The following is a 26,592-nucleotide window of genomic DNA, read 5'->3' as shown; positions in this document are numbered from 1 at the left end:
CTGATCACACAAAAAGGGGAGCTTTACTATTGTTCTAAACGAGTTCACATCATCCTGTAAGAAAATATCCAAATATCATATCCATATCATTGTTGTGGCTTTGTAAATGGATAGATCTAAAACCAATGAGCCCGATAATTTACAGGGGGGAACGTGGTCCACGAGTATCGAGGTTATTTTAATAAAAATGAAAGGCATAGTCGCTATTTTTGACTAATGCGCTTGCCCTCTATCAATGTGAACCATAAGAGACGTGAAATGGGCTTCAATTTGAATAAAGTGATTGCTCGACATCACTTTCTTCCAATCAAAGTTATTTTCCAGTGAGTTACAGCTATTGAAAGAGCCAAGGCCGTACCCAGAAATTTTTTGGAGGGGGTTTTACTCAAAGATTTTTTTTTTTTTGGGGGGGGGGGGGTTACACCAAAAACCCGCAAAAAACGCACAAAAATTTTTTATATCCATTTTGTTACGTTTTTACGAGTCAAACAAACATTTGGGGGGGATTCAAACCTCCCCCCACCTTTGGGTGTGGCCTTGGAAAGAGAAAGTGGTATATAATGCCCTTAGTCAAAGCGTCAATGACAGCCAATGAAAATCACTTTTTGCCAGGTTAAATCGGAATTCAATGATCGTTCTGGATTGAATTTGGTACTTCTGATACAGTTTCTAATACTTGTCATACATGCCCAATAGCATTGGTTCAAAATAGTGATACTTGGTTATTTTTTGTAAGCACATGAGATATGTGGACCATGTTTGCCAATCTGGTATAGATACTTGTTTTGTCACAATTTCTGTATTTTAATTCCATCTCATTAGAAAGTACGGAAAATTGATAACTAAATAAAATATTTTAAAATGGTTCAGTTGAAACTTAAAACTGTTGTTGGAATTCCACATTTCATGACTAAAAAGGCAAGGCATCAGTCATTGTAGTATATGCCCCTATAGAACCAACTGATTGAGATAGTAGTGACTCAGGTGAATTTTAGTCTCCGCTACAAAAACAAATACACTGGATCTTAGGTATAAATATGGCATTTTAACTAGAGGAGTTTTACGCCCAGGTTGTTAGAAACAGCGATACATCCTCGTGTAGGAAAGTTTGGCGTAAATCAGAGGCAACGCTATAGCGTTGCCTATAGTAAAGGCCATACGGCTCCAATGTTTTATTATTTTTTTTTCCCAGAGGCACTTCATATGGAAGGGGTCGTCGTAGAACCTTCAAAGGGGGCTCATTCGATTGGAAATCGAGAGTTCTAGTGCTCTTTTTAATAGTCGAGAGTGATTGGAGGGTAACTAGCCCTCCCCCAAGCCCATCATTCCCTTCGTTTTTTAAATGCAGGCCAAGTAAAAAAACACATTAAATCAGGAGACAGAGTCTCTCAAAACCCGTAAAGCTCTTTAAAAGGATACAAGAATTATTTATTTAACAGAAAATCTTCGTTTTTTTAAATGAGCACCAAGTAAAGAAAAAAAAACAAATGGAATTATAGGAGGGATTTGAGCAAAGTATTTGATGTCACGAACAAAAAAACCAAGCATCGTCTTATTTGACACCCTTCCAAGAATAGTCACTTCACAGAACCATTTGTTAATTGGGTTCATTGACTGCATCTGATGGTAAACTGTCGATGATACTAGCAACATTAACCAATGCTTTGCTTTTCTTTGAATTGTCATTAGTTTCCATGGTGATATTAATAAACATTCTAAACATTCGAGTTGTTAATGGAGTTAATTAGTGGAGACATAGCAAAGGAATGCATAAAAATAATTTATTGAAATAATGGTATATAGAATATCATCGTGAAAAAAAAATGTAGGCTGTAAGTTCATTCCATAAAATACTGCATTGTATTTTTCTCTTGACATGACATTTATTCCATTTTGAGGTCATATACGAGTTTTAGCATGGTTTCAGGTACAATCGCATCTGAGATTTCATCATTCGTATTACTGTCTTCATTGACTGTATCTGATGGTAAACTGTCGATAATACTAGCAACATTAACCGGTGCTTTGCTTTTCGTAGAGTTGTCATTAATTTCACCGGTGATATTATATGACAATGCCCTTTTTATTTTATCTGCGATATCACTGTCTTTTACCACATTATTTTACACAGGTAACAATTCTGACACTGAGACATGATATGTTTATGACAATGGTGCAGCAGTATGCCTTTCTTCTTTTTACCTTCTGTTGAATCGTAATACCTAAAATATGGCGATATTATTTATCAAGAGGTAACGTGTTACCTGTGCTACGGACAAGAAGTTGACCATCGTTGTCAACTATTACTTTTAGGTATGGAATATATTTAAACAATATCACCTCTGGGAACTTTATTCTAGTATATCCCCTATCATTAATGATGAATTTTTGCGGTAGTCCAAAGAAATTTAATCACTCACTGTCATGACAATGCACGCATATATTTCCAATGGTGTCAACATTAGTGCTTGTTTCTGAGCATTAGTGTTCATTAGTGTATATTTCCAATGCTAGGATAACTCTTTTATGTGTACATACTTTCTTGAAGTATTTCAGCTAAATTTTGCAGCATTGCTATTATTCTGTTCAATGATGGTATATGATGGTAAACTACCTGTGACAATGTTAACTTTCAGTAATACTTTTGCTTTTCATTGAATGGTCTTTAATTTCCTTGTTGCTGTTATCTGCGCTTGACCTTTTAATTCTGCTCTCAATTACACTGTCTAGTAACACATTATTTTTACACAGGTTACAGTTCCGAGACATTGGCATGATATGATTTATGGCATTGATGCTGGAGCACGCTCGTGTTGCTTTTATCTTCTGTTGAATGATAATACCGAAAATATGTTGATATGATGTATCAACAAATAATGTGTTAGTTGCGCCATAAGCAAGAAGTTGGAACTCGTAATAAACTATTAGTTTTATGCATACATTATCTTTAAGCACTATCATCTCTGGAAATTTGACTCTGGTAGAGCCACCAAAATAACCATTGAATTTTTTCGACACTCCAAGAGAAATTCAATCTCTCACTGCCACAACAATATCCGCATACATTTCCAATAATGTCACCATTAGTGCTTGTTTCGCAAATTAAATATTTGTTATTGTCAGCATTCAATGCTACGACAACACTATCATGTAGACATACTTTCTCGAAACATTTCATCTTTAATTTTTTAAAATAAGACTTATGTGTTTATCCTTCCAGTGCACAATTAATAATGATCGAAAACATAGAATAAACCAAGTATTGTCGAGGACCAACCATAGAGTACCAGTGGGGCAGCCGCATAAGAAAAAAATCCATAAACTATGTTTGCCAGATTGTATGTCGAAAAATTTCATTCTAAGAAAAAAAGTACGGGCGGGGGGAGGGGCAATAAACTTGAAGGGGGGCTTGGCGGATGGATTATGGGCCCAAGAGTTTCAAGTCATGAACTGGGGCATGTAAGGCTCTTATAGAAAGCTTTGTCGTAGAAACCTCAAAAAGGACTCATTCAATTGGAAATTGAAAGGGCCTGTGTTCTTTTTAATAGTCGTAAGTGATTGGAGGGCAACTACCCACCCTCTCACGCCCACCATTTCCCCAAAGACAGCCAATCAAAATTTTGAGATAGTAATTTTTTTCAACGTAGTTGAAAGTTCTGGAAATTAAATCTTTGAGGATTACAACCCCCCCCAGCCCTCAGGGCAAGAGTTCTAAATTATGCGCCAGAGGTATTTAATGTTTTTATTGGGTTCATTTGATTGAAATTTTAATAGTCTTTTGCCTTTTTTAATAGTAGAAAGTTATGGAGGGCAACTACTTCCCGTCCCAAGCCCACCTTCCTATTTGCCCAGTATGTTTAAAAACTAAATGTTGCCTTAAGATTTAATCAAAATGCACTGTGTTAATGCTAATTCCCAATAAGGCATCTTAGCAGTATCTCAAGAACGACTGAGGATATTATGTTCAAACTTTCGGGGCTACTTCTGCTCTTAAAATTTAACCAAATCAAAATAGCGTAAGTGATCCAAGCTATCAAAGAAAGTAAACAGATTTTTTTGGCGAATTGTATCAAGTTTTCTATTTCAGGTCAACTAGAGGAGGCATGAAACTAAATTGAACCCTACTATTTCTGTCCAGATTATTAAAAGGGTGTTTGTTGTTAAAAATTACAGAAATTTTTTCTCCAGCATACAAATAGCAGGCCAAACTATAAAGTCTTAAAAAAACGAAAAGATTTAAAGAATCATTTTCTTTTTCCCTGAAAAGACTATGTTAATATAAAACGAACAGGATTTGAGCCCTACTCATGTTAATTTCGGCTCGTTTTGAGTTTGACTCGGTTATTTATTGTAATTTCTGTTCGTTTTGGGTTTCATTTATTTATCGATGCTGATTTGTGGTAGTTTCACGCTTGGTAGATTATTTAGTTTTATTTTTGCTCATTTTTGGTTTAATGGAGCTCTTTACTTTTCTTTCAAAAACTTATTTTGTGAAATTTTTTTTAATTAATTCTACTTAACGACCTTTGTGATTAAGGGGTCATTCTTAAAGAAATGGAATAAAATTTGAACTTTAGCGTAAAGAGCCAGGTATTGACTTGGGAACGAATCCCCTAATATACGTAATTCAAATTTACGAATATAGAAGTTCATTATGTAAGTTATTTGTATGTTACGTCAGATAAAAATTTTGAGAAAGCTATTTAGCCAAAAAAAATGTAAACTTAATGTACAAATTTCGCTTTAACTATTCATGTATGGTGAGCCAAAATCAAAGCTGTATTAATTCAAAAACGCTCAGAAATTAAATAAAAAACAAGTTTTTGTAACCGAAAGTAAGGAGTGACATTAAAACTTAAAACCAACAGAAATTTATTCCGTATATTAAAGGGGCTGTCCCCTTCTCAACACCTCGCTCTTTACGCTAAAGTTTGACTCTGTCTCACAACTTTTCTTAGCAACAAAAAAAAACTTTAGCGTAAAGAGCGAGGTGTTGAGGAGGGGACAGCCCCTTTCATCTACGGAATAATTTCTGTTTGTTTTACGTTTTAATGTCGCTCCTTATTTTCAGTTAAAAAAAGCTTGATTTTTTTTTACTTAATCACTTAAAGACACCTATGATTTGAGTTAGGATGTGTTCAGGCAGGAACCAGCATGTTAGGCAATAGGCTTCCCCTTCTCAAAACCTCACTCTTTACGCTATAGTTTGTCTCTGTCTCACAACTTTTCCTAGCAACAAAAAAAACTTTAGCGTAAAGAGCGAGGTGTTGAGGAGGGGACAGCCCCTTTCATCTACGGAATAATTTCTATTTGTTTTAAGTTTTAATGTCGCTCCTTACTTTCAGTTAAAAAAAACTTGATTTTTTTTTACTTAATCACATAAAGACTTAATCACATTAATGATGAATTTTTGCAGTAGTCCAAAGAAATTTAATCACTCACTGTCATGACAATGCACGCATATATTTCCAATGGTGTCAACATTAGTGCTTGTTTCTGAGCATTAGTGTTCATTAGTGTATATTTTTAATGCTAAGATAACTCTTTTATGTGTACATACTTGAAGTAGTAAGTGATTGGAGGGCAACTACCCACCCTCTCACGCCCACCATTTCCCCAAATACATCCAATCAAAATTTTGAGATAGCAATTTTTTTCAACGTAGTTGAAAGTTCTGGAAATTAAGTTTTTGAGGATTACAACCCCCCCCCCTCAGCCCTCAAGGCAAGAGTTCTAAATTATGCGCCAGGGGTATTTAAGGTTTTTATTGAAAGCGTTGTCGTAAAAACTTCAAAGGGCTCATTCGATTGGAAACTGAAAGGGCTTTTGCCTTTTTTAATAGTTGAAAGTGATTGGAGAGCAACTACCATCCCTCTCACGCCCAACATTTCCCCAAACATATCCAATCAAAATTTTGAGATAGCCATTTTGTTTAAAGAAGTTGAAGGCTATGGAAATTAGGTCTTTGAGGATGATAACCCCCTCAGAGCCCTCTGGGCAAGGGCTGTAATTTATGTCCTGGGGGCACATAAGGTGTTTATAGAAGGAGTTGTCTTAGGAACTTCAAAAAGGGCTCATTTGATTGAAATTTTAATAGTCTTTTGCCTTTTTTAATAGTCGAAAGTTATGGAGGGCAACTACTTCCCCTCCCAAGCCCACCTTCCTATTTGCCCATTATGTTTAAAAACTAAATGTTGCCTTAAGATTAAATCAAAATGCACTGTGTTAATGCTAATTCCCAATAAGGCATCTCAGCAGTATCCCAAGAATGACTGAGGATATTATGTTCAAACTTTCGGGGCTACTTCTGCTCTTAAAATTTAACTAAATAAAAATAGCGCAAGTGTATCCAAGCAATGAAACAAAGTAAACAGATTTTTTTTTGCGAATGGTATCAAGTTTTCTGTTTCAGGTCAACTAGAGGAGGCATGAAACTAAATTGAACCCAACTATTTGTGTCCAGATTATTAAAAGGGTCTTTGTTGTTAAAAATTAAAGAAATTTTTTCTCCAGCATACAAATAGCAGGCCAAACTATAAAGTCTTAAAAAAACGAAAAGATTTAAAGAATTATTTTCTTTTTCCCTGAAAAGACTATGTTAATATAAAACGAACAGGATTTGAGCCCTACTCATGTTAATTTCTGCTCTTTTTGAGTTTGACTTGGTTATTTATTGTAATTTCTGTGCGTTTTGGGTTTCATTTATTTATCGATGCTGATTTATGGTAGTTTCATGCTTGGTAGATTATTTGATTTTATTTTTGCTCATTTTCGGTTTAATGGAGCTCTTTACTTTTCTTTGAAAAACTTATTTTGTGAAAAAATTTTTAAATTAATTCTAATTAACGACCTTTGTGATCAAGGAGTCATTCTTAAAGAAATGGAATAAAATTTGAACTTTAGCGTAAAGAGCCAGGTATTGACTTGGGAACGAATCCCCTAATATACGTAATTCAAACTTACGAATATAGAAGTTCATTATGTAAGTTATTTGTGAATTACGTCAGATCAAAATTTCGAGAAAGCCATTTAGCCAAAAAAATGTAAAATTAATGTACAAATTTCGCTTTAACTATTCATGTAGGGTGAGCCAAAATCAAAGCTGTATTAATTCAAAAACGTTCAGAAATTAAATAAAAAAACTAGTTTTTGTAACCGAAAGTAAGGAGTGACATTAAAACTTAAAACCAACAGAAATTTATTCCGTATATTAAAGGGGCTGTCCCCTTCTCAACACCTCGCTCTTTACGCTAAAGTTTGACTCTGTCTCACAACTTTCTTAGCAACAAAAAAAACTTTATCGTAAAGAGCGAGGTGTTGAGGAGGGGACAGCCCCTTTCATCTACGGAATAATTTCTGTTTGTTTTACGTTTTAATGTCGCTCCTTACTTTCAGTTAAAAAAAACTTGATTTTTTTTTACTTAATCACATAAAGACACCTATGATTTGAGTTAGGATGTGTTCAGGCAAGAACCAGCATGTTAGGCAATAGGCTTCCTTCGTTTCGAGCAAGAAAAACTTACCATGCATAAAATTGTGGGTACAAGATTTTTTATTCAAATCTGATGGGATAGTCTCCCAATTTCTATAATTATTCTTTTTTTAAGATAAATGAATTTGGGAAAAATATTCTCGGAATGATGCCAAAAATGTTGCCTAGAAACAGATCACTGATACCACATACCAAAAATCTAATTGAGAAATCGATTGCGCAAATAACTTTTTACGATATGGTATTGTTTAACATCAATCGGCCAGCGTCCCAGAAATCGTATATTGGTTATCCAGAATGTATTTCTAAGAACCTAATAATGTAAATAACTTGTTGGCTCAATTGAGTATCTTCTCGTTCTTTTACCATAAGAAATCATGGGTATCACGTTCGATTCCGACATCAAACAAAAATCTCATAAAATCAATGGAAAACTGCTCAAAAGCTAAAAAACATTTCGTTGGAAAAGAAAACATCACCAACTATATTTTATAATAACGCCATCTATGACTTTGGTTTTGTAGTCGACAGCATGGGGGGAATTTAAACCTTCTTCACGAATTTAAACCATTAAAGAAGAAAAGAGTAGCGCTCTCTTTATCTAATGGAAGCACTGGTTTATTACATTGCACTAATTATACCCGACCAGTTGTAGTCATAATCAATAATCAATAGTCAATAATCAATAGTCGGTTCGACATCATTAGAGTACAAAAAAGATCTCATCCAATTGTTTATTATAATCCACAACAAAACTTCGTTTATTAGACATAAAGTCAATTCAAAATTACTTATAAACGTTCGCTTAAGATAACGGTAGGACCGCTCTGAATCTTGGCACTGTTAGTGAAACATTCTGAGAAATTCTTGTCGCAAAACTCGAGATAAGAATGCCTGCCTGAATATATTACGGTTCTTGGTAAATGTATAGAGAGGATATGAGGGATTGAAAATTCCAATATGGGCCAGCTTGTATTGTGGGACAATGCACCACTTGGAATAGGGCACCGATTGATTGGTTGGACAGGGCCCGCTTGTATGGTAGGACAGGGCACGGCTTCTTCTGCATACACCCATACTACTTACGCTAAATTAGCTTGAATTTTCACAAACATCGTTTTAATCGCTGTTACCAGTTTAATAGGTGAAGGAAGAGGCCTTAGTAATGCTGAGGTTTACGCTCCACTCCATACATAAGAATTCTATACAGATTACGACTTAAATGGTTATATCCCTGTAAACTACAGAAAACCATCTTGGAGAAGAGAAAACGCCTCGTTTGGAATCTTCCTCAAACGCTATTATACAATTGCCACTTCAGGCCCACACGGTCGGAGCTAGGCTACAGGATGAGTATCCCACGCGCGTTAATAAAACGGGTGACTCTATCTACGCTCCAAAAGCAGCTTAGTCGTCAATTAGTATCCTAGGTATCTTTCTTTGAGAGATATCCTTAATATCAACATAGGAGAGGTAACTCTCACAAAGCAAAAAATCCTGTCGGAGCTTCCAAAACCTGAAACCTAGGCTAAGAAAAATATATAAGCACAACAAAGCGTAAGAAACTTATTATATTGGGAAACTTACTAACGGGTGTGAAAAGGGACTGACTAACTCACTTGAAAGAAAAAGACATAAAAAGATGCTCTACTTCTTAGCGGGACGTGTTCCTCTGACATTCTGACGAATCATGACAATTCTTAACTGCTTAATTTCTCATAATCAATGGCTGGTTAATTGAAGCTGAGAGAATACCAGGCAACTATGTCTAGCTGTGTATTAGAGCTAGTGGATAAGTCACCGTCTCTCTGACAATCTTTCTGACTATTTCAATCAACTGGTTTATTCACTAAAGACGTAAAATATTATCGCAGAAAAGGAAAAAAGAAGAAACAAGTTTAAAGGGACTTATCACTGGCAGCACAATAGCACTGCCAAGTAAAAAGCGAATTGGGCTCAGTGTAATGTTTTTTTCTAATAGGACAAGGGACATTAAGCTAATAATTAGGACCAGGGGCCCAACAATGAGCTAAGAAAGGAAATAATAAATTACGTGGAAAGAACATTTATCTGAAAATTAGGATTTAACACCTTCCCCCAAGGAGAAATGGACAACTCTGCGCTCTGCTGATTTCGATTTCTAACATCTATTTTGGTATACTAGCTCTTGTATTCTAATCAACCACCTCAAAAAGCCTGTATTACAAATTTTGGTGAAGATCAAACACAATTTGTAAAATATAGGTTCAACGTGTCTTGATTATGTACCCCCCCCCCCCCCTACCGTTTTTTGCGACGCTAGCCTCAGTTTTCAAATCAACCTTCAAAATGCTTAAATGTCAGGCATTGCTAAAAATTAGGTTCTGCTTTTGAATAGAACTTGAAACATTTCCCCATTTTTGAAATTAAGGTTTAACAAGTTTTGATTTTGTCTCCTCCTGTTGTAATATTAGCCTCATATTTCTGTCAACCTGAGAAATCTTTAAATACCAGTTTTTCTAAAAATTGAGGTCTATTTTTGAAACGTTTGTTAAATTCTCTAGACTTTGAACCTTCTCTGCTGCAATAGTACTAGACTGAGGTCAACCTAAGAATCATTAAAATATCAACTTGGTTAAAATCAAGCACCATTTGTTAAATAAGCGCTTAGTTTAATCTGAATTGAATCCGATTCTTTTTGGCCTTTAAAATGGTAATGGAGCTTGTAACCATAAATGATGATCCTTTCGGGAAAAAACACTGGAAATCCTCACAGAAACGGCATCTTTCGTGGTTAAATTTATGCAATACAGTTAATTTCAAAAAATTAAAATGGAACAAATTTAATTTTGCTTCGTCCCATTCGAGAGTTGTGTCATCTCGTAGTTTAGGTTATTGATGTGGTAAAGTGGATTACAAGTTCATATACAATTTGAAGGTATTGTATTAGCATACATAAACTTTTTTATTTTAGGAGGTCGACTCCGAAAGCTCAGAGCCATCATATGGATACGGATGTTTTGATAATGATGATACAGGTAGTGTCATCTATATCCCAATCAACAGTGTTGAAGATAAAAAAATTTCTAAAGAAGGTAGATATCTATTACCTCTCATTTGTAATAAAAATACACTGAAAATAAATGAGCCCTTGTCAAACTAGTTTAACACCACTAGTTTTGTACAAATTCTAAAAATACCCCAAAATAAGGAAGCTATGGAAAGCAATCGTAGAACTTATTTTTGTAAAGATTTACCAATACCACGGTATCCCCCTTGTGAGGCTTACGCAACACGCTTATCATTTGTAGATTGACGAAGCTATCAAAATAATTTTGAATTCACTCTGTTTCCTCGCTTGAGTAGCTAATGTATTCTCGTCTTCTTTTTTTAAACTGTTTTATGATTGACTAAAAACATGTTTTAAGTATTCCCCTACAGACGAGTACAGAGGATGAGGGTCTTGGCCCTGTTCCTGAAATTTTAAGACGTTCGATCTTGTTCGAAAAATTGTCTATATTGTCCGTCTAATTGGCCTACTTTTGTGGGGTTTTTGTTCAAAGACTCGCCCGTTCTCCAAATTTCCCTACTCCCGTCAATTAAAATCATGCTGCCCCCAAAAATTGTGAAACTAAGATGAATTCCAAAAAATAGATATTATAAAAAAACTAAATTTCTCTTTTTGAAGAGTGAAAGAGGCTAGACCGGAAGTTAAACTATAAAAGTTTGAATATCAAACAGTTTTTGGTAAAGAACTGTAAGTAAGGAGCGACCCGGGTCAATAGTAACCGAAACTAAAAAAAACGAATTTTGATACCAATAGACATATCAAAAGAATCTGATATGCTTATTTTTTATGCTTATTTCAAATCCATAACTTTCTTAAGTTTAGTCTTACCCATCAAAGGGTATGAGCCTAAGAGACTTTTCCTGATTTTCAAAAGAAAGGGGAAACAGTCCCTGGAAGTCAAGTGACCTCAACGAAAATCACACCATCAGATTCAACTATCAAAGAACCGTAATGTACAGGTTTCAAGCTCCTATCGTAGGCAGCGCAAGTAAAGAAGGATGTCGGCACAATGTGTTATTATTATTTTTTTTTTCTTTAGACCAGGGCACTTCGTATCGAAGGAATTGTCGTAGAAGCTTCGAAAAGGGCCCATTTGATTGGAAATTGGAGTGGCTTGTGCCTTTTTTAATAGTCGAAAGTGATTGGAAGGTAACTATTACCCCTTCCACGCCCACCATTTCCCCAAACACATCCAATCAGAATTTCGAGGTAGCTATTTTGTTCAGTGTAGTTGATTTCCAGATGAAAATTATGTTTTTGAGGAGGACCCTCCTCCCTTCTTAGCACGATCAAGCCTAATAAATATTACAGTGTTTTCATTATTCTTAAGTCTCTTGAAAATTTCCAACTAACCTGCTTTCCATGTTTCTTAAAGGCCATTTTTTTGCCAACCATAACAGTTACATATTTTATAGGTGCAATTCGAGATACAATAAAATTTCCACTTTTTACCCCTGTAATCAGAACCGTTTCTATAATTAGTTGCGCCGAGGGCTAAATTTATTGTAATCCCCCCTCTCGACTCAACTATAAATAAATAAAAAAACAGCAACAGCCGCCCCCCCCAGCCACAATACACAGGGTGGCCTCCCCCCCTCGAAAGGCCCTGTCTGTAATCCAAGGATACTAAGTTATAGGTTTGGCTAAAATTAGATTCAGTGATTCACTAATATTTAAATTTATCTTATTAACCCGTAGCCGAGAATCTATAAATTGTGTAGAATTCATGAGCGTTTTTTCAATCAAGTTGTAGTCTTGGCTATGACTGTAACTGTGGCTTCAGTGGTGGTTGTAGATATGGTTATAAGGCTGTAGATATGTCCAGGTACGTACGTAGGAATTTTCTTTAGGGGCGGGGTAGTATTAAATAATTTTTGCAAGGGGATATTAAAAAAAAAAAATACTTGATAGTTTCAATAAAATTTTCCAAGAAATTCAGAAAAATTTACGACTTATGGGACCAGGACCCCGAGACTGCCCCTCTGCGTGCGTCCCTGGATGTGTTAGTGTTTTAGGGGCGGGGTAGTACTAAACACTTTTTGCAGGGGGATATTAAAAAAAATGAGTTGATAGTTTCAATAAAATTTTCCAAGAAATTAAGGAAAATTTAGGAGTTATGGGACCAGGACCTTGAGGCTGTCCCTCTGCGTGCGTCCCTGGATGTTTTAGTTAAATTTACACCATATCAACAGCATGGAAAGTATTATAAGGAACCCATCAAAATTTGTTTTTTTTTACTTTTTAGGTTTATCAAGCCCCAGCCAGGTCGCCAAGCCCCAGAGACGAAAAAGTGGACAGCAAATATGGTCCACCAATAAGGAGCCAGCAGAGAATGATTCACTTCCAGCTTTGGATGATATCAGTCTTCAAGTTAGTGGTAATGACAGTAGACTCGTACTGAGTGGAGAAAAAGACGGGAATGAGAAACTCATTAAAGTTGATAATAAGATAGAATGTTTCACCACTAGTTCCTTATCTATCAAAGATAAGTGTAAAGGGGAACAAGCTAGTATGCGAGCTGAACCAGAGACATCTAGACACAGAGATGATGCCTACTCAACTGAGAATGCACCAGCACAAGTTTTTGATAGTAGTTGTTGTAACGAAACTGTTGAAAACTTTGAGAATGAATGCAACCGTTATTGCAGTGATCAAAGTCAGGATTATGATAAAATTTGGATAAGGAATGATATGACAGTAAAAGACATGACCATGGAAGCAGTGTTTTCTGATTTATCAAAAACCACTGGGATCTATGAGAATTATAGGTTTAGCGACAAGAGCACTGAAGATGATGAATCTATGGTGATTGAAGGCAATGAAGCTGATTTGGAAAATAATATCTATGACAAGATATGGATTAACAACTCTGAGATAGGTATTCCAGGACTGCTTGGGGCGTTAAAGAATGAAGAAGTTTTAACAACTTCCAAATGTGATAATATGGAGTCTACAGTCGACATTAATGCTCTTGCGAAGAAAAGTATCTTACAACATTCAAATAGAGAGAGTTCTATTGATCTAGAAGATATTTGCATGTCACTTGCTGACAATATGCAGAAGCAAACTTGTGAGGATAATTGGATTAAAGCAGACAATAGTTTTCTATCAGAACTTGTTGAAGGCCCTAATTCAACTTTAACTTGTGACATATATGAAAGTAATGTGGGTGTTGAAGCACAAGAGGCGGAAAGTTTAAGAATTGACCCACAAAATGTTTCTGCTTCTAGCTCTTCTTTCATTTCAAATTTTGATAGTACTTTGAAAAATGCAGGTGTGGAGTACAGCGAGCTTGAATACTTGAATAAAGCTGGTAATATACCTGAAAGTGACGAACAACACGAACTCATTCCACGTTTAGAACTCGAATACGGAACAGAAATGTATTGTACGGATATGGATGTTTCGTCCTGTGATGAAAGTGATAATGAGGATGTTAATTTAACATTAAGAAATTCCAGATGTCGAGTTCGTTCATTTGCGAGCTTTGACGACTTAAGTACAATAGGAATCGAAGAAGAGGAAGAAGATAACAGCAAAAAAAGGTACATCATATTTTTTCCTTTTCAGGTTATCTTAAACACAGGCTTATTATGCTCTTAAAAATTCCTGTAGTTGTGAATCAAGTAGTTGCTTTTCTAGTGCAGGATTGTATGACGTATGAGTCAAAGACCGCCTTTGGACTCGCTTTTAGCATAGGAAGTTATTTGTTCATAGGTATAAATTGTAATAAATATAAAGTTGGAAATTTTGGTTACAGATCGTATAATAAATACTTATAAGTATTGATGCCAATTTCAAAATTCAGACAAGAAATTACAATTGTATAGTCAGTAAGGCTATTTTTATAGAATATAGGCTATCGTCTGTTGGCTATATACAAAATAGGGAATTGGCGCAAGTAAATTTTTGTTGCTTTCTCATCGACCTACTCAGTCTAATTGTTGTCTATAGAGGAACATTAACTTAAATTATTTGCCCGTAAAAAATTTCTTCTAATTACTTGATCAAAAATCAAACTCATCTGCGGCAATCGTTTATTTCTCATTTTAATAAATCATACTTGCAAATCACTTCCTTTTCATGAATTACACTCTGCTCTATTGAGAAGCCTAATAAAAAACCGGTTTCAATAGAAAACAAGAAATCAAAAATCATGAATTGGGGGGGGGGGGGAACAAATCAGTGGGTAACAAAAATACTCTAAATTGGAAATGTAAGTCAGCGTATGGAAATATTTATTAGGTAAGATAATGTGCATATTGCACTAATGGTAGTTTCAACCTCAGATTAAACACCTAAATTAAGGATTGAGTTTGGATAATTCTCGAAACAAATAATTATGAAATGCAGATCATGAGAAGAGTATTGTCTTCCCATGACCTAGTGTGTTTCTTTGTTGTTTTGACGGCACTGTAGGCTACTTATTTGAATTGATAACTTTTATATTGATAACTTGAAGTACAGTAGGTTTTTGTGTTGTTACTTGGACTTCTTGAGGATACATCATCAAAGTGTAGGAAAAAAATAACCATAGTTAGCAGGTTTTTTAAAGATTTATTTTCAATGTACCAATTAGTAGTATCTATTCTATATATTTCAAGCGTACATTCAAGCGTACATTCACGCCTACAAGAATATGCTCAAAAGTGTAATAGATATGAAGCGTACATGAAAAACCCACGCCTGTGACACTATAGTTAGACATGGACATTTTAAAAGCTGGCAAGGTAACAACCAGACTGGTTTTTGAGGCAACACTCATTTTTTAGGAGCCAATCAGAGACAGCGATGGTTGCTCAATATATGATAACTTGATTGGTGATTGGATTTGAATAAAAGGAATGGTTTTCATTTCAATTCATATTAGTAAGAGAATTGAATTCAGAGAGAATATTTTATTTGAGAGGATATTAGTAGAGAAAAATGAGTGGTGCATTTACATTATTGGAGATTGATGATGGAGGCGGCAGCAGCAACGATATACGAGTACCAAATGTGGCTGTGGAAATAACTGGTGACTGTAGACTATGCCTTGAATGGGACGATATGTATATAGATACGTGATATCATTAAGCAAATTTAAGTAGGGGGGACAACTATGTTTTGCTGCGAAACTGAATATTATGCACATAGATAGACTTCGGGCAGCATTAGATGTGCTATCGAAATATATTGATGAGAACAAAATGCATCAGTGAATAGTATTGTTGTAATTATGCTCAATAGAATTATTTCTAAATCAAAAGTAATTTTTCTTTCTATAGTAGACTAGCGTATATTTTCTAGAGTAGAAAAAATTCTGGTTAGTCTGAAGCTGGTTTTGAGAGTTTTAGAGCTCACAACAAATGGATAGATTTGAGAAAGGGCAAATAATGGGGAATCTAGTGTTTACGCACAAAAGTTTGATTCTAGATAACGATTTTCTAGACCTGTCTATTCAAAGGAAGATATTTTCTCAGGGAATGCTTGTCAATATAATGAAAACTGATTCTCCATCATTAGACTATTGTATGAAGCTTCTACGTCGTGGTTCAAATACATTTACATAATTTATTGATATATTGATCACGACACGGCAAAATGATATTGTGGATATGCTTTTAAACATTAGTTTAGAAATTTAGGACTTTTTTCATGAGAAAGATGGCGTTCAAGGATGATTTACTCCTCTCTCTCTCTCTATCCCAGAGAATTTTTTTGTTGTTGCTAGCTCAGTTTCATTGTGGCATTGAGAGTGTCAACACATGAAAAAATGTTCCATACATGCCCACTATGCATGTACACATTGGACAGGTGTTCATCATGTGCGAATTGCACAATGATTGATGAGTTAGATGAAAAGTGCAGATTATGCAACCCATATAAATTGCATAAAGGATATGCTGTACAAATTAAAGATTGTAATTCCTATCATGAAAGAGTATGTGAATCTCATCCTAGAGGTCACCTTTGCTCCAATTGTCATTATGATAAATGTAATCAGTGGGAGAATACATATCCCGGTATGATTGGAAAGAATCCTAAGCGTGATTTTAGTTTATTGCTACGAGATTGGTATCGTCGTGGTTTTAGATTTTTCTGGGAGGAGGAGCCAGTTCAGCGATTCAACTGTTGGAACAACAACAGAATATGGTTTCTACGTCATCGTTGTGAAGACAATGGGTGTTATGATTATAAGCCCGCTGATTTTTATTTGGCTGTGACGGAATGTGATTCGACACTTGAGGACACTGTTTTTGAAATTGCTTCAAATAAGCAAATTGAAACATGTCAATTCTATAGAATGAATGAGAATAGTATCATTGACTATAAAAAGAGATATGACAAGAGTGAAGTTACACTCTACTGTAGAAAATGTGACCCTGACATTGCAGTACATCAGGATCAGTATACTGTGAATTCAGATAATCTACCTGCACTAGTTGTTGTCGACAAATACCTATACCTAGTAGAAGATGAAATCTAAAGAGTAGAAAAGTCGTTTTTATCTTGTATATAAATTTTTATCATTTATTAATAAAAAATCTCACATACATTTTTAGAATATTTTATGTTGCTGATGTATGGAGTATAGAATTTATACGATAGGACAAGAGGATCAAAAAATTCAATATTCTTCGCTGTTTGAAAGATGTATAGCCAATGGCCTGTCTTCAAAGTCGATGGACTGCTATTAACAATGATTATGGTATTGTTAACACTTGGAATTTTTGCAATGAAGTCCGATGTTATGCAATAGGAATTGTACTGTGACATGTATGGATCCATACTAAATACATTGATTATTTGATTTGTGTTCATGGTGCTAGGTCTAGTAGAACACTGCCGTCGGGTATGATTTCCCAATAGGTTTCAAATTGACTCAATGATATTAGCGGGATGCTCTCAGTCAAAGCATCGGCAAATGTACACTCTAAACGTACATTCCCTGTTCGTACTATGCTCATATCCTGAGTCCCCGACAAGTCCAAAACAATTACCCCATGATTTTTTGAAAACATTGAATCGGTTATTCCATTTTCAAATAGTTGTGAGTCATGATCTAGGGATTGCATGGTCAACTCGTACAGAGTTTTATAGGATTTTTTGTCAAAGGGTAGAGTGTACAGTGGAATACCATTCACTTTGCACACAAGGCTAGATAGACCAAAAAAATTAAAATCGTGGGGGGATTCAGTCCAGGATCCAACGGCATTGCCACTCTTTACAAAGACCAAAGTTAATTTTGATGGGATTTCTCCAGTTATAAATGATTAATCGCTATAGCTACGAGAGCCGGTGGCAATGTGACGTTGATTGCTGATTGTATGGGGAACAAAAAGTTTAATGTTGTTACCATTGGCTCTTAGCTTTTCCACTGCCTGTGCAACAGAGCTCATAACTTGCTTTTTTCGGATGTGGAGAATTGCTGATGTGATAATGACATTGGCATCGGGTGCTGCAGGAAGTGTTTTTCTCAAAATGAAATTCGATGGGGCCAGCTGTAACTTTATGTCAATCTTGACATTGGGGGGTAGCCATTGGGATATATTGGATATCTCATGATTTAATTTTCCAACCAGATGATACTCCTGGGTCACTGCAGTAGTCAACTTATTGTCAGTATCAACACCTGATCGATATTCATAGCCCAATGATTGTCCTCTCAACTCCTTGTATGCCTTTGGTGTCATCATCATAAATTGTATGTAGCTTGCATAGTTGGATAAATTATTGCTAGTGCTCACCAATGTTCCATTAATAAATACATTAATTTGCTTAAATCGGTTGTGTAGAGTACAGTTCTTATAGGAGAGACCGTTGACAGCATTTGGAGTTGTATTATCTGACTTTTTCTTTACCCCCACATTTAAAGCAGTAAATGTCGAATACAAACCAATTAAATAGTCTTCAATGAAAAATATTTGACAGTTTATATTTCCCGAGAGGGGTTGTTGGGGGTGAAATTGTTCATAGTAGCCATACTTGACACTGACATCAACATTTTCAGCATTGAATAGATTCAATGAGGAACTGATTGCTGGATATGATTCCTTGTGGGGGAGATAAGTCATCTTGAGAGAAGAAATCCGTCTTTGATCTAAGAGTCTTTTTCTTTTTCTTCTTCTGCTTATTCGTCTTCCTTGTTTTATTCCTCAAAGTCCTTCTTGATGTCCTTCGCTTCCTTCCTGGGTGGAGACTGATGAGTGAATGACGCACACGCATCCTTTTCAATCCCTCCCCATTTTATCGAGATTTTAATTGCTCGCCTAGGGCTCTTGCTGAAGATCTAATATTTTCCTTAACATTCTCCTTGAAATTCTTGCCCGACCCCCAGTCCTGTAGTGTTGAGGCAGACCAATTTGATGCAGCAGGTACAAGATATTTTCTGGCAAGGGGTAGTGCAGAACGAAATAGCCTAGCAAACCAGCTACCAAGACCATAGCCAGACATTGTAGTATGCCCCTTGTAGTAGTCCAATCCATTGCCTATTTGACGTGGACTCAGTACCAACATAGCAATCGATATCGGGACAGACAAATGGAATTCTTCTATTGTTCATTTTGGGTGATTGATTCGACAACGGGTCGAAAATGACATGTAATCACTGCTAAGCTTTTTGTTATTGCCAGAGGATCACCCAATTCACTTCTTAGTGTTAACTGACAGAGTTCCAAATATGAAGTGTTTACAAGAGTAGACTGAAGATGCTTTATATTATAGTAATGAAGATGTTCATGAGTTGTTTTTCGTTTGAGAACATGTAAGAGGGGGACACTTGAATTACCGACTCCCGATGTTTCAACAAAGGATGCACAAAGAAATATGCAAGAGTCCTTGGCGAAACCAGGTGGATAATCAGCAAAAATAACTTGATCCATCCCATAAACGATGCCAGCATTTTCCCCATATTCTGTTTAAAGCCAAGAACATCTCTCAGATTATCATTGAGAATAATTATTTCGGTGTCAACAGGTGAGGTAATGTAAATCCTATCGTGTTCCAATGAAAAATTAAAATTGAATGTACATTTCCCACGATATGAGATTTTTCTATTGACTGAACTACACATATCGGTCATATTATCTTATTCAATATATTTAAATTTAACATGTGGATGTTCACTAGATTTAAGTGCTTCAGCCCATTCATAGTCGACAAAGAGTGTCCAATCGAATGGTATAGCTTTTATATCATACACAAAATCCTTTCTCAGGATGTCATAGGTACTTTTGAGAAAACAGTCGACAAGAGCCACTTCATAGGCACGGTCAAATTCGATGGCAGGGGGGAGTTTTTTCCAAAAATCATTTGTCTAATTCAACTCGTTGTAGAGAGGATAAGAAACATTGGACATAAGAGCTAAATAGAAATCATTGGACATTGTCAATATCTTCAACACCGATCCAAAAATCAAAGTCGGATTTGTATCCTAGCCACCAAATAAGTAACTGTTTCCTACTTCTTTGAGTACGAGTCTTTAATATCTTTTCAATTTGATAGATTTCACTATTATTTTTAACCTTTTGTAGTTCAGAATCATAAAAGCCACCGAGAATCTCCTCATCATTGGTATAGCACAAACGATAAGTTATGGGGTTAGTGTCTAGGATTTTCGCCACTTTAAAAAGTTCTGTGGACCACAAGTAATTCCCCTTTTCAAAAACATTAGTTGTTCTATTAATTCGAACAGTATCACCAACATTTAATTTATTTTCTTCTTGGCAATCTTTTCATTGGAATATTGTTTAAGAAAGGTGTTAATTGTATCATTATCAGAATGACGAACTTCCGGTGGGGTTTGAGTAGGACAATGATCGATGAGGTCGTTGATTATAAATCAACACGATTTTATCTAAATCATGAATAAAACCCGGTGTATTTTTCAATGTACAATATCTTGAAATTCAAAGTCGAATAGTTCTTATCAATCGTTCGGCCAATGCAGCCTTTATAGGACTATGACTATGATAGAGCAGTGTATTATATTTCACTAGTACTTTTGCAACATGGGGATTAAAAAATTTACTACCACGATCCGTTTGAATTGTTTTATACGAATCCTGTTCGAGAATACTTTCTATAGCCTGAGCAACTTCAACGCCTCTCTTTGACAGCAATGGAATTGCAAATGCATAACGACTATAAACACTGATTGCAAGTAGAATGTACTTTTACGGTGTATTGTGACGTTGTTGAATCTCATCTACAGTCAGGAGATATGCTTGCATTATATGCAATTGGAAAAAGGCTTTAGTTTTTCGATAATGATCAGCACGAAGTCTATTATTTCTATGCAGAGTGTAACTTGATTCATTTTGTAGATAGTCTTGTACACTTTTAGTGTGAACACCAGTGACCTTGGAAAGAGTGGTAGGGGAACTTAAACTCCCCGCTTCACCAATATTTTCATAAGCACCTTTCAGAAACCATTTTGAATGTAAACGCATTTTATAATGTCTGTTATTCTTTTGTTCACTAGTTATGGTTGGTGATGTTGACAAGATACGTAATTGTCTTTGCATTGCCCCTACTGTGAACTTTCCACTAGGTATGCTGGTATTTTTAAAGATTGATTTACTATCTTCTTCTTCTTCTTCTTCTTCTTCTTCATGTTTTAATGGTGTTGTTGATGATGATGAAGGTGCATGTTCATTTAATTTTTTTCGAATTTTTCTATTGCTAATAAGACTTTTGGGGAAGTTTAATGTATTTAGAAAGTTGTATAGATGAGCGTCAAATGATAATAGTCCTTTACGATTTGTAGCCATATAATAGATTAAATCGAGTAGATTATAGCTCTTGCCCTGAATTATAATCCCTTTCCCATTGCCATCAACTTGAATATGATCTTGACCATATTTAATGTGATAAGTTAGGAGTCGTTTAATTTGTTCAAGATATGAGTTGGACATTATATTTTAAATTTTCAATACAATTGACTCCAAATACTCCTTCTTTAATTGTTCTCAAGCAGCAGACTCCTGAGGATATAATTCTTTTTATGGTCAATACTACTGGTCTTCGCACGATAGGGCTTATGTTTATCCACTCGGTGAAGTGCATCTTGAAGTAAAAACAGTTTTTTATCATCCTCAATATTCTCGTTGTCATGGAATTTACTCAGATTGTTCTCAAAGTCTTCCACGGGTGAGAGAGAGAGTTCTATTGGAGTCAATTTATAGGGTTTTGCCATTCTCTCTAGAGAAAACTGTTTACAAGTCCTGCAATTATTGGCAGTAAAAGTGTGAAAAAGCTACCTCCCGCCTGAAGAAGTCGTTTCTTTTTAAAATTCTTTCCTTTCTTTTTAGAGGCCAATGCACGTACAATGGAACGATGTTGCTTTGCCTGTTGCTTAACTAGTTATGGCAGTTGAACATTACTCTCGGTCAAATTTAAACAAAGTTCAGATATTAGATTAATGAAATCATTGTCAATACCATGTTTGAGTATGGCTTTCCTAAGCGAGGGTTTTGAAGTGCTTAGAACTGAAAACAGATGTCTATTTTCATGTAGTTTCTTCAGTGTCATGATAGCAACTAAGTAGGTCTTTTTAGTGTTCACGGGGAGATATACTGTAATTTCATTGTCGAAAATATCTGTAACTGCACACAGATCCTCGGGTGTGTTTTGATTAAAATCGAATAGTATGTAGCCATAAGGTTTATTAGTTGCCTGCTTGAATGCTGAGAGCAAACGTTTAGGGGTGTTGGGCTATATCTGTTTATTGAGAGTTATTAGCGAGCTAGAATCACGAACAACTCTGTAGATGATATAGTAGGGTCAGTTCAATGCAAGTGTTTGCATACATTTGCTTTGATGAAAGAGATTGTGTAGAACCAGAGTAATGGAAATCTGTTTATGATGAGAGCGAACAGTGAACAGTTGTAGTTTTTCCTGGGACCATTGTTCAACAGATTCAGCCAGGTCGTCAATAATCAGCCAAGAGTTTGGTTCAATAATGCTGAAAACATCAAGTCCCTGTATGGATTGTATCTGCACCAATCCCTTCGTGCCAATTGCTTTTATTTTTTCGTATGACTCCTGCCAAATACTGTAGCAATAGCAGATTTTTTTTCGGCTTTTCCACAAACATTGTATCGCAATTTTTAATTATTTTAGTTAAGAGTGTTGTTTTGTCTGACATTGACGGCCCACACATAAACGATCTTAATGGTGTTTTAAATTGATAAATGTTCCCTTCAACAGTTCACCCAGACAACTAACTGTAGACTATGGCTGTCTAATGACTAAATGATTTCCCTACTAGTCCGTTCAAGAATAATAATAATGAGAAGACGAATAAAGAATCATATTTTCTTTTATTATATACACACATAAAAAAGTAACAACACTTAAAAAATACTACATTGTTGAAAGCACATTAAACATGAAAAAAAAATTAAACTTTTTTAATTTATTTATAATAAAAAATACAACATTTACATAGGCACTAGAAAAAACACTTAAATACAACATTTAAATTATACATTTAAAAAATACAACATTTATTAGAATAGGCACTTAAAATAATATCAGTTTTATTTACAGCATTTTAAATTTTGGGATCCCCCCCCGGAGGCGGGCGCGGCGGTGGCCGGCAAGCGGGGCCCGCTGTGGTGGGCCGGGCAGCGCCGCGGGCCGGTAAGCGGGGGGCCCGCTGCGGCGGGCCGGGGCCGGGACATTAAATAATGGAAATTGTTATGCCTTGCACACACAGACATTGAAAATTGTTTGTGATAAAAAAAAGAATTTAAAAAAACACCCATTACCCAAAAAACCCTCCCACCCAATTTATACATTTTTTAAATGAATTTAAGTTAATTTTTATAGACCGAGTTGTTTTATTTACTCTACAAGATAAAATCGGTCTGAAATTGAATAATTACCGTGTGGTAGTACCTTCACGCCATCCTCAAGTACATAATCTTTGTCCGATATTGCCGACTCGGCAGTTTTGTTAACTCTGACTCTGTAGTTTTTAAATTGTACAGACCAAATCACCCTGACTTTTACTCTTGGGACTGAACTACGTTCCACAAAGTTTCTATGGACACTCATTTCGACATTTTTTTTACAAAGTGTGTAGGTACCCCCTTGCAAACTTGTTTGATATCCTTGTTTTGCGTTTCCACACAGTATACCTTCGGCCCAGGAAACACACCACTGGATATCAGATCGCTACCCGTTTCAGATTTTAGCATTGACAATTGATTTGGGGCCTGGCGTTTCACTAGCTCTGGGTAGAGGGATTCATCCCAATTAGTATAGTCCATTCGTGAGCTAATGTACTCACCATTTTCCAAATCATTCAATAGATTTTCAGTTTTGACTTTTAACGGGAGTGAATCAGTGTCCCCGTAATACACTTGAACTTGTCCCTCAATCGGCCACTGTACCTTGCATACAATATAATAAAATGACAACATGAGTTTCTTAGATATTTCAGTAATTGCACTCCCGCCTGCAACATTTTTATTTAAAACAATGTTTCTTTTCTTACGGTGTAGGAGCACCATATTAGAGTCTATGATTGTGAACGATGTGAAGTTTGGATCTGCAATGATTCGAGCACAATCTTTGGGGTTGGTTACAATGTAACATCGACTTCTGTTTCGTACGCTCTCGCACATTTTACCTAAAGCTGAGTTCAAAATGAGTTTATAGACTTCTTTTTCAACTTTCGTTTTCGCTTGTGAACGCTTACTGACAAAGGTGTCAATAAACGTTTTCATGTAAGGCTTTTGATAAAATTGGAGGGCTCTATGAATCTTTTTGACCTTGAAACCATTGGACACCATCCATTTCAATAGCACGTGATGAACAACGATATTCTGTTTCGGGTTGAGGTCGGCAATTAGTTTTTGTTTTGAAGGTAACCAGTGCATACTCCCATCCTCTACTAATGATAAATTGTAGGGGCTCAGAGAGTCCCTACCCACCGGTCTATTTATGCACGGTAAAACAAAGTCTTTTACCGAGTCATGGATTTCCATGGGTATTTCACCGTCAATTTCAAAAAACCATCCCTGTGCCCCATTCTCCTCAACACTAGCATTGTCGGGGAAATTCGAAGCAAACGGATTGTCAAGTCATTTATAATTGCTACCCGGCAAACAGTAGTTAGACACTGCTGATGGGTAAAGAGAATTCATATCCAAAAAAACTACTTCCGACTTTTCATTGGTGCGATGTCCGGTTGGATCAGTTTTCATGATACGATCCCCGTGAAAAACATACCCACCCCTCATTGATCTCTCTACAAACAGATCAGCATCGGTGATCAGACCTATTTCTTCTTTGCTGATTTTAAGTATCAATTCCATCACCAGATGAGGAGTGGAAAAATAATAACCTAAATCCAACCCAAATTCCCCATAGATTTTATCCGTATTTTTGCAAACAATGTTCAGAAGAGTGAGTACGTCACTGGCAAGGGATAGTTTACAATAATCTCACCCATTTTTACATCCGCCCTTTGCCCAAACCCTCTTAGCAAATTCGTAGTCGCTAGCTGTGCACTCACTCTCAGTAAGAGAATTGTAAAAATCTTCAATGGGCGGTAGTAACAACTCATCTAGCCTCGAGGCAGAGCTGTAATAATCATATAGGATATATACGCTTACACGTTAATAAATCATACATTTCATCATCGTGGAAGCGCTGTTTGAGGGGGGAAGCTATCAAAATTGTCACTTTTCTGTACCTGAATAAATTGACTTAAAGATTTGGGGAAGAAGCTGAAAGATTCTAAAAAACGGATTTTATTCAGGCAGGTGTTACCCTTGTCAACTGTTTTCCACATGAATTCTAGCAGCAGTAGGTTCTCCGATGATTTGGGTATGATATTATATGAAAAAGAACCATCTATCCATGCGTCATCTACAACTCCACCCTTGGCAATGTGGGCCAACGCCGGTAGAACAAACTTTAAGTCATTATTAGAATTGTGTATAAAACAGGTACGAAATATTGTTGTCTAACGTTTAGATTGAAAGACTTGTGTGCTACCCCTCTAAAGTTACTCCCCCCCCCCCGATGTAATTTCCTGCCACAAATTATCACGGTCGATCAGCTTCCTCCTCCCCCCATTCCCAACACCATCATCAAGTTCCCCCTTGCAAACCCACAACATTTTACGATTTTTAATGGCCGTTATGTTATCTGGTGATAGGAGCATAGGATAGTTTGTGTAACGAAGGCGCGAAATTGCACCGTTCGCTCTTTTGATTAGACTGACCAATGCCGAACGTATGCAGTCTTCAGCTTCACCCAACATCTCAACTACATCCAGCACTTGCATGGTATTATTGGAATCTCGTTGCGCGTGAGCGTAAGAGACCCCTATGGCTTCATGTATTTTAACACGATTTGAATTTGACGGATTGTACACGTCTGTCAGTTTCGCTTCGCAGTCTAAAGCGATCTTATTGGTCTGTAGGAGCGTGTTTTGGAAATTTTTAAAACGTAAGATCGCTCTATCTCCGCTTACCGGCTCCACAGCCTCGTATCCATGACGTTTACAGTGTTTCATGTGATGCTTTAACTTTAAGTCAGTTCAAAATCTTGAGAGACATGTTGAACAGTAATAATGTACAACCCCACATTTCTTACCCTCACTTAGAACCCTACTAATATCCGTAATTGAATTTAAATGACCAATTGAATCGGGGTCAATGGGTCGAGTGTATAGAAGCCACACCCAATGTTCCACTGATTCAATTGAAGGAGCCCGCACTGGAAATAATACCCCCTTCTTATCGGAACGGTAACCCTGGTTAAATTCGGTTTCATACTGTAACATCGTGACATAAGTCTTTAGATTTTCATTAGCCCGCTCGAAAATATCTATTCCTTTTAGTGTCACGGGAAATTGACCATTTAAACAATTAAAATCTACTTTGGGGAACTTTGAACCCTTTTTCTTTGATGCGTCTATTTGAAGAGGTCTGTATGCGGCAATTATAAATGCATTTTTGTAACACTACAGCCTTATATAGAAACCCATTTGTTGTGTCTCCCTACATTCCTCTAAATCTGAATAATATTTTCATTCAATACTCCTTGG

The 26,592-nt window shown here is 36.1% G+C and overlaps 1 protein-coding gene across 3 annotated transcripts in view; it reads left to right on the top strand.

Moving 5' to 3' along the window:
• Positions 1–26,592, top strand: part of LOC148948449 (uncharacterized) — a 128,806-nt gene that overhangs the window by 28,066 nt on the left and 74,148 nt on the right. For all 3 annotated transcript variants that reach the window (XM_089094371.1, XM_089094373.1, XM_089094372.1), the window contains exons 4-5: positions 10,446–10,566; positions 12,787–14,086. In XM_089094371.1, coding sequence (XP_088950497.1) covers positions 10,446–10,566; positions 12,787–14,086 — 1,421 coding nt within the window. The remainder of the gene's footprint in view (positions 1–10,445; positions 10,567–12,786; positions 14,087–26,592) is intronic.

This window comes from Artemia sp. Qi Xiang Cuo, chromosome 9, assembly GCF_049724085.1.
Source record: "Artemia sp. Qi Xiang Cuo chromosome 9, ASM4972408v1, whole genome shotgun sequence".
Taxonomy (NCBI): domain Eukaryota; kingdom Metazoa; phylum Arthropoda; class Branchiopoda; order Anostraca; family Artemiidae; genus Artemia; species Artemia sp. Qi Xiang Cuo.
This window is presented reverse-complemented; position numbering and strand designations above follow the sequence as displayed.